The 9,612-nt window shown below is 36.2% G+C and overlaps 1 protein-coding gene across 1 annotated transcript; it reads left to right on the forward strand.

The window, feature by feature from the left end:
- Positions 1-126: 126 nt before the first annotated feature.
- Positions 127-9,008, forward strand: LOC125929529 (60S acidic ribosomal protein P1-like). The gene is made up of 5 exons (XM_049640830.1): positions 127-164; positions 5,831-5,974; positions 6,438-6,496; positions 8,255-8,319; positions 8,820-9,008. The coding sequence occupies exons 1-5, from the start codon at positions 127-129 to the stop codon at positions 9,006-9,008; spliced, it is 495 nt and encodes a 164-aa protein (XP_049496787.1).
- Positions 9,009-9,612: the final 604 nt, after the last annotated feature.

Consider the following 9,612-nt stretch of genomic DNA (forward strand, 5'->3'; position numbering starts at 1 on the left):
TTACTGATTATAATAGATTTGGATTTCTTTCATCTTTACTATTGCTGGGTATTGTTTTAATAGTTGAATTATTTCTCTATCTAAGGTTATACTTTACTTTCTGTTTTATATAACATAATTAATAACATGGACCCTGAAGTCAGACCTCCCAGATCGAATTACAAGTGAGTCACTTATAACTTTGTTAATGTAATCAACTCATTTAACTTTTCTTCAGTGTTTCTATGCATTGAATGGGAATAACAGTACTATATCTGCCTCACAAAGTAAGTCCTATGAAATAGTTAACTATTGTTTTAATTATTACATAGGTTATTCTGTAACCATATAAGTAGTGAAATTGCTTGGCATTCATCAACTTAAAAACTGTCTATGCTAATCACTAGTTCTTGTACGGTGACTTTGCTATCCCTAAATTATTTTGATTCACATCTTAAAATTTTCAACAGTATCTCATGCATCGTATATCTAAATTTTTTCATGTTTGAAAATTTTTGCCTGTTGCAGTTATGCTTAAATAACCGGATAGAATATCCTTTGGATATCTTGGTATATTTTCAACTTGGAACTCTATAAATATTATTTTCTGATATTGAATACTGCTATGAAAATTTTAGGAACAGCTCATTTTTAACTTTTGTATTTAATTTCTTTAGTTTGTTTTGATCGCATAAACAAAAGTATTCTCTTGCCTTAATATTCAACAACTTAATTCAGGTTTGTCTTAGATTTGAACATTATAAAAATGAGAAAATTTCTGAAACTGTGGTCACTGTATCTGCACATTTTGTTTTCATTGGATAAAACATCTGAACAGACCATTTTGGGGAAAAACAATACAAATGTTAAATAAACACAAAACTTTACTCAATCTTACCAATAATCAGGGATGCAAATTAAAATGAAGTGAGCTTAACTAAATATTGAAATTATTATAATGCTTGTTGCAGTTTTAAGAGATTGATTTATTTTTTTTCTTCCTTACCTGAAGTCTAAGCAAGAAATCAAATAATAGATTTCAAGTATTCAGCTACACGACTGCTAAAGGCTTAAATGAAAGCCATGGCTTGAGCATGCAGGCAAATGGGCTTAGCAACACACTAAATTTGATAATCGTGCCCATCTAGTCAGAGGCAGCACTGATCAAAGACAGGCCACATGCAAAGGGTCAGAGCCTGTTCTACCACATTTTTTGTATAATATTGAAAGATCAGAATTTACCTTCTCTGCAAACACACGGATCTGACAAGAGGAGAAATCACTGGGCATGGTCACTGGCTTCTCCAGCATTCAGGTTCTCCAGTGAAAATGATAGTTAATGTAACTGAAATACCTTCACATGGAAAAATAAGAGGTCTGAGAAAAGTGTGACTTCACTAAAACTGTCAAATACCAGTGAAGGTATGGTGAACAAGGGGCTCTCAAAAACCATATATGAGAGATCTCTGTATATAACCAATTTGGAAATATTTAGTGAAGTTAAATATTTTCATACCTGAAAATCAGAAGCTCTGTGTCTTTCTATCTCTTTATTGTGGGAAGAGAGGTCATCAAGACGACATGACTGCCGGTTGGATCATGGGGACTCTTGGTGGAAAAAATTGTTACTTGTTTTGGGAATCATCTTAATCTGGGCTTTTCCTCGCATGTGCTTGTATTGTTGCTGTGGCATCTGCCTCCAGTGCAGTCAGCTAGCCACCAAATGAATAACCTCCATGCTAATAACACCTCTTGATGACTTCTCAGGGCATTTTACAGATAGGGGACATGTAAGATTGTAACAGCAGTCAAGAGAGGTAAAGTGTCAGGGAGGTCATTGAGAGTATGTGATTGCCAATTGACCCAGAAGCTGGACAGAAATGTACCTAAGCAGAGATGCCTTAACTGCTGCCCTGTCCTAGGAATGCACGTTCTATCCACAGTTCCCATAGCCAGAGTCACTTCAAGTAGGCAACCTTGAGAGAGTAATATACTGGTGAAATATACTGGTGAAACCAACTGAACTCTATGTGATTGAACCTCTGTAAGTCCTCTATGTAAAATTTTGAGATTCTGGTGGGTGGGTGCAGAGATCTACTCATCTTGTGTCCTCCAAAGACAAATCTTGTATGTACATTAATCTACTTATTAAACCTGTCATCTACATTTTACAAAGTACAACATCCATTCGTAATAAAAACCCTCAACAAAGTAAGGATACAGGGAAAATATGTTAACGTCATATATACGAAAATCTTATAGCTAATATCCTTAGTGGAGAAAAATTGAGAGCTTTTTCTGGAACAAGATAGGGCTGTCCACTCTCACCATTGTTATTTAACATAGTACTAGAAGTCCTAGCTACAGGAATCAGAAAACAAAAAGAAATAAAAGGTCTCCAAATTACCAATGAAGGAGTAAAACTTCTGCTACTTGTATATGACATGATACTCTATATAGAAAACCCAAAAGACTCCACCAAAAATTTTCTAGAACTGATACATGAATTTGGTAAAATCAAAAGATAAAAAATCAGTGTATAGAAATCTGTTGCATTTCTATACACTAATAATAATGTAGAAGAAAGATAAATTAAAGAATCAATCCCATTTACAATTGCACCAAAATCCATAAGATACCTAGGAATAAACCTAACCAAAGAGGTGAAAGACTTGTATTGTGGACACTAAAACACTGATGAAAGAGACTGAAGAAGACGCAAAGAAATGGAAAGACATTCCAATCTCATGGATTGGAAGAACCAGTATTGTTAAAATGTTTATACTATAATACAATCCCTATCAAAATGCCAACAGCATTTTTTTAGAGCTAGAACAAACAACCATAATTTTTTTATGAAACCACAAAAGACCCCAGAGAACAAAAGCAACCTTGAAAAAGAAGAGCAAACCTGGAGGAATCACAATTCCAAACTTCAAGTTATATTACAAAGCTGTACTAATCAAAATAGCATAGTACTGGCACACACACACACACACACGCGCACACACACACACACACACACACACACATGACACACCAATAGAACATAATAGAAAACTCAGAAATGAACCCAAGATTATATTGTCAATTAATTTTTGACAAAGGAGGAAAGAATATCCAATGAGAAAAAGACCAACAAATGGTGTTGGCAAAACTGGACAGCTACATACAAAAGAATGAAACTGAACCACTTTCTTACACCATATAAAAAATAAACTCAAAATTGATTAAATACTCAAATATGAGTCTACAACCATAAAAATCCTACAAGAGAGCAGTATTTTCTATGACATCAGTTGTAGCAACATTTTTCTAGACATGTTTCCTAAAGCAAGGGAAACAAAAGCAAAAATAAACTGTTAGAATACATCAAGATAAAAAGCTTCTACACAGCAAATGAAACTATCAACAAAACTAAAAGACAACCTACTAAATGGAAGAAGATATTTGTTAATAACATATTTGATAAAGGGTTAGTATCCAAAATATATAAAGAATTTCTACAATTCAACATCAAAAAACAAAACAAAACAAAACCTGAAAATCCAATTACAAAATGGGCAGAAGACATGACTCCAAAGACATATAGATGGCCAACAGACATATGCAAATAGGCTCAACATCACTTAGCATCAGGAAAATGTAAATCAAAACTATAATGAGGTATCACCTCATACCTGTCAGAATTGCTAAAATCAAAAACACAAGAAACAACATGTGCTCGTGAGGATGTGAAGAAAAACTAACCCTCATGCACCATGGATGGGAATGCATACTGGTGCAGCTTCTTTGAAAAACACTATGGAGGTATAAGTATACATATATTTATACTTATACCTCATTTTTCCCCATTCATCTATCAATGGACACTTCAGATGCTACCATAATATATGGATATATGTTCATATATATATATGTATATATATATATATATATATAATTAGTTTTATAGTTGTTTTTGTTTTCTTCCCTTGCTTACTTATCTCACAATAAGTTGGCTTTCTTTAATAGTATACTTGGAATACTTTCTCTTTATTTTTTGCATGTCTATTACTGTATTTGATTCATGGTTACCATTAGATTTATATATAACATCTTATGTATATAGCAGTTCTAGGGACACCTGGGTAGCTCAGTTGTTTAGGCAGCCAACTTGGGCTCAGGTCATGATCTCACGGTCCATGGGTTTGAACCCTGTGTCGGGCTCTATGCTGACTGCTCAGAGCCTGAAGCCTGCTTCAGATTCTGTGTCTCCCTCTCTCTCTGCCCCTCCCCTTCTTGCTCTCTCTCTCTCTCTCTCTCAAAAATAAATAAACATTAAAAAAATTATGTATGTAGCAGTTCTACATGAAGCTGATGATCACTTCCATTCTTTCCTCACCCCACAATTCCTCTTTCCACACCCCACAATTTAGTTATATAGTTCATACTTCATATCGTTCAGTTTTTGGAATTCTTTGACTGATTTTTATAATATACATAATTTTACTCCTTTTGTGCTTCATAATTTTCTCACTCTTTATGGTCATTCCTTTCTGCTCAAAGAGTCTCCTTTAACATGTATTGTAGGGTTGGTATATTAATCATAAATCTTTTAACTTTTGTTTGTCTGGGAAACTGTTTATCTCCACTTCTATTATGAAATACAGACTTTTTGAATTGAGTATTCTAAACTACAGATTTTTTTTTTCTTTCAGAACTTTGAATATATCATGCCACAAACTTCTGATGTGCAAAGTTTCTGCTGAGAAATCAATTGGCAGCCTGCTGGGGTTTCCCTGTGTGAAACTGTTTTCTTTTTCCCCTTTTAAAATTCTCTCTTTATCACTACTTTTCACCATTTTTATTACTATGTGTCTTGGTGTGGGCTTCTTTGGGTTGATTTTCTTGAGGGCACTCTCTACCTCCTGGACCTATTATTTCTCAAATAAATTTTCTGCTCCCTTTTCTCTCTTTTCTTCTTCTGGGATCTCTATAATGCTAATGTTACTGCACTTTATATTATTGCTGAGTTCCCTAAGTACTCTCATTTTGCATATATATTTTTTTCCTTCATCTGCTCAGCTTGCTTACTTTCCATTATTCTGTCCTCCAGGTCACTCATGTATTCTTTGCTGACTCTAGTCTGCTATTTTTCCATATTTTTAAAATCTAATTAATTATGTTCTTCATCTCCATTTTTTTCTCTTTGTTAAGGGTCTCATTGATGTCTTCCACTCGTTTCTCAAGTTCTGTGAGTACTTTAATGATTATTACTTTAAATTCTCTATCAGGAGTATCACTTACCTCCATTTTTCTTACATCTCTTGCTGTGAGTTTGTCTTGTTCATTCATTTGGGACATATTTCTCTGTGTCCTCATCTTGTCTAACTCTCTGTGTCTGTTTCTACATGTTGGGAGAGTCAGCTATGTCTATTGCTCTTGAAAGTAGTGGTCTTATGAAGAAGAGGTCCTGTATTGCACTGTAGTGGAGTGTCCCCTATTTATCAGAAGCTGCTACATCAAGGGTGTCTCCTCTATGTGTTGCCTTTCCCTGATGTTATTGTTGAGCTGCTATTTTCCTTCAGTTGAATCATCTGAAGTGGGTCTCTTTGCCTGATGGGGCTGTGTTTGATCATATGGTGATAATGAACCAGTCTGAGGCTGCCTTGGGCTTGAGTTGAGTCAGACCAGTCATTTGCCAGAGATGAAATTGTACCAAACTGCAGGGTGTTTCCTCCATGTTTTCCCCTAAGAAGATTTTGTAGGTGGCCAGGGTCTGTAATCTGACCAGCTATATGCCCCTGCATACTGCTGGGGTCACGATATGACTTCTGTATGTGGTTATCTTTCCCTTTTCCTGGGGCAGAAATCACTATGAAGTGGTGTTGGCCCCTGTTGGAGCTGCTTGCACACTGCCAGGCTTGTGGCTGTGGTTGGAATGGACTCTGTCTGAGAGTGTATTGGAGGCGGCAGATCCTCAACATGCACAGGAGGGGGATGTTTTAGCAAGGTTAGTGCACTGGACCTCTGCAAGAGGGGATCTGCCACTCTTGCAAGTAAGACCAAGTCCAGATGGGTTGGAAGGTGTATATATGAAAAATATGTGGGTCAGGAGACATGGTGTTAGCAATATTTGCACTTGTCTTCTTGGCAGGGGAACCCACAGCACTGGGACCGAGGCGGGTCTGACTTGAGGGGGCAGATCTGCCATAGTACATGGAACAGGGGGGATGTATAAGCAAGTCAGATAGCAAACATGAGTGCTGCACTGGTTTCCACAGGTTCCCATGTGTTTATGCTGGAGCAGGGGAGGGAAATGACACTTTCCAACTCCCTTGTTTCTGGAGGAGTCTCCCAAGCTCATGCTCTGAGATTAGTATAACTCTCCCTCATGTGTATGCCTTAGACATTTTTCAAACTGTGGCTTCTATTGTTGTATCTCTGAGGGCTATTTGTTGTTGTGTCTTTTTAAGAGCAGGGACTCAGTTTCCTATGTCCCCACCAGCTATCCCAGAGCAGATCCTGATGATTTGTAAAGTTTCAGATTTTAAGTCCTGCTGGTTGTTAGAACTCATGAAATCAGCTCCCCTTGGTTTTCAAAGCCAAATGTTATGGTAATTTGTGTTTCCACATGTAGGCTCACTGGTATGAAAGTCTGTTTCTCTCCCTTTCCTGCATTTGTGGATACCTCCCTCCCACAGACAGACTACGGTTTGGTTTAGCTCCCCACCATGTTTCTATCCTTTCCTTCCTTCTTTAATGTGGCCTCTTCTCTATATTTAGTCGTAGGGTTTGTTCTGCCAGGCTTTGGGTCATTTTCTGGGTTACCTACACTGGATTACCTATCTAGTTGTATCCATAGAAGGAGGTGAGCTTAGGGTGATCCTACTCTTCCATTTTCCCAGTAATTTGTTCACAAGACTTAACTCTATTAAGTAACAAACATATGGAAACATGATTCACACAGGTAGATTGGAAGATAATGCATCTGATTTTATTTTAATCCAAATATTAACTGAGTCTATAGGGACTATCTTTTGAATCACAATTTTTAAAAATCACTTATATATCTGTTATGAAAAATAAAAGTAGGGGCACCTGGATGGCTCAGTCTGTTGAGCTTCCGACTTTGGCTCAGGTCATGATCTCACAGTGCAAGGGTTTGAGCCCCATATTGGGCTTTGCACTGACAGTGTGGAGCCTGCTTTGGACTCTGTCTCCCTCTCTCTGCCCCTCATCTGCTTGTGCTCTCTCTTTTTTTCAAAAATAAACATTAAAAAATAAATAAAAATAATGATTACTATTAATTAATTATAATATTCCTTATCATTTATTTATAAACCATAACCATGCAAAGACCTTTTTTTTGTCAAGATATGCCAAAAGAATTTATTTTTGCATAATTAATTTATTGCAATGCTCTATATACATTAATATAATACTAAACTTTTGATAATTTGCTGAGGACTAAGATATCATATTAAATAAAACATATTCTAAATAAAATAAGTTTTAAAACACTATGGGATTTTTAAAGGATATATTTGTTTCAGTATATGCCATCAAATAGAAAAAAGTTTCCTTGTATAATTTGATTATAATTAGGGCAAAATAATTGGTACATACTATTATCAGAATATGACATTATAATATATAGAAGGGTAAAATTAAAATGAACTGTAATAATAAATAAAGGCTTTATGGCAGAGTTGATGTGTGCTGAGTCTTGAAATAGATGTGGATTTGAAATGGTAGAGATGAGAGGAGGAAGCAATGTGAGACTGAGCTTTTGAGCACAGCATGCTGGCAAGTGAAAAAGATGGCCTCTCTATGATTCTAGAGAATAAATGTTAATAATGAATATTGTAAAAGTGATTTTTTATACCCATAATAATTATGACCTCATAAAAGTGACATAAATTGATTATTAATGACAAATTATAGAAGCAACATTAGTAGTAGCTGTTTTACTTGTAAGGCAATTATCAACGGTGATTAAGGTTTAAGTAATTAAACCAAAGCTAAATTTCATTGATTTAACTAATACCAATGAACAACTGCTAATTTATTCTCAAACATACTTTATTGAATGTCTATCATGGACCAGTGGAGTGGACCTAAATTAGCCTACTTGAAGTACAAAAATGAGTAAGGCATATTATTCAGGTTTAAACATAACTATTATTCTGTTACTCTATTAAGAAAGGCACTTATACCTTCCCCATTGAGGTGAGGCCTCATTTCATCTGGTAACAAACACCAGTCAGCACTCCTCTGTCTGTCTGCCTAGTGGCTTCTGTCTGTGAGCTTGCCTGCATCTACCTGGCATTCATCCTGCATGACAAGGAGGTGCTGGTCTCAGAGAATAAGATCAATGCCCTTATTAAAACAGCGGGTATACTTCCATCTGCAACAATGTGGATGGAACTGGAGGGTATTAGGTTAAGTGAAATAAGCCAGTCGGAGAAAGACAGATATCATATATTTTCAATCATATGTGGAACTTGAGAAGCTAACAGAAGACATGGGGGAAGGAAAGGGGAAAAAATAGTTTCAAACAGAGAGGGAGGAAAACCATAAAAGACTCTTAAATACAGAGAATTAACTGAGGGTTGATGGCCGGGCTGGGGGAGAGGGCAAAATGGATGATGGACATTGAGGAGGGCACTTGTTGGGATGAGCCCTGGGTGTTGTATGTAAGTAATGAATCACAGGAATATACCCCCAAAACCAAGAGCACACTGTATACACTGTATGTTAGCTAACTTGACAATAAATTATATTAAACAAAACAAAACAAAACAGCACATGTAAATGTTGAAACTTTCTGACTGGGTTTGTTTGCAAAGGCTTAGGCCAATGCCAATGTAGGGAGCCTCATCTGCAATGTAGGGGCAAGTGGACCCACCCCAGCAGTGGGTGCTGCACCAGCAGGAGTTTCTGCACCCTCCATCACTGCTGTTGCAACTGAGAATAAAGTAAAAGCAAAGAAAAAAGAATTCGAGGAGTCTGATAATGACATGGGCTTTGGTCTTTTTGAGTAAACCTCTTCTGTAACCTGTTCAACAAAAAGCTTAACACTTTTTTAAAAAAAGAAAGAAAAGAAAGGCACTTATATAAATATGTATATTATTAAAAAATGTAATGCTTTCAGAGACTGATAAAGGGGCTGAGTCAGGGGGAAAAGGATATTTGCATGGTCCCAAGTGTCTCCCAACAGATTGCTAATTAGTTGCAAGAGTAAATAAAATAATAGAAATACAGTAGAGAAACTAGAATCTTTTTTATGTGAGTGATCAAAGTTAATATAGACATATCATGAGCCCCCAGCCATGGCACCTGTAAAAGGACACAATAACATCACTATGTAGCGTTACTCTCTAGAGTATTATACCTATGTTAGAGCAGAAATATAGACAGGTTGAATAAATGGCCCAAGAATACATAGGTAGAAAGTAGAACTAAAGTTAACACTCAAGTGAGTATCTCCAAATCTCTGTTCTTAACTACCATTGGCATGCAAAAGAATAAAACTTGTTTTTATTTAAAATGTATAGCATTGTTTTGCCTCATTTGTGTGTGTGTGTGTGTGTGTGTGTGTGTGTGTGTTACTATACAATGCTATACTGGTTTCAGGTGTACAACATA

Source organism: Panthera uncia, chromosome D1, assembly GCF_023721935.1.
Source record: "Panthera uncia isolate 11264 chromosome D1, Puncia_PCG_1.0, whole genome shotgun sequence".
Taxonomy (NCBI): domain Eukaryota; kingdom Metazoa; phylum Chordata; class Mammalia; order Carnivora; family Felidae; genus Panthera; species Panthera uncia.

Coding starts and splice junctions, on each gene's coding strand:
- LOC125929529 (XM_049640830.1), top strand. CDS start 127: ATGGACCCTGAAGTCAGACCTCCCAGATCGAATTACAA. Junction 6,497..8,254: donor AGAGCAGATCCTGATGATTT/GTAAAGTTTCAG, acceptor CTGTCTGCCTAG/TGGCTTCTGTCTGTGAGCTT. Junction 8,320..8,819: donor TGCATGACAAGGAGGTGCTG/GTCTCAGAGAAT, acceptor GCAAAGGCTTAG/GCCAATGCCAATGTAGGGAG.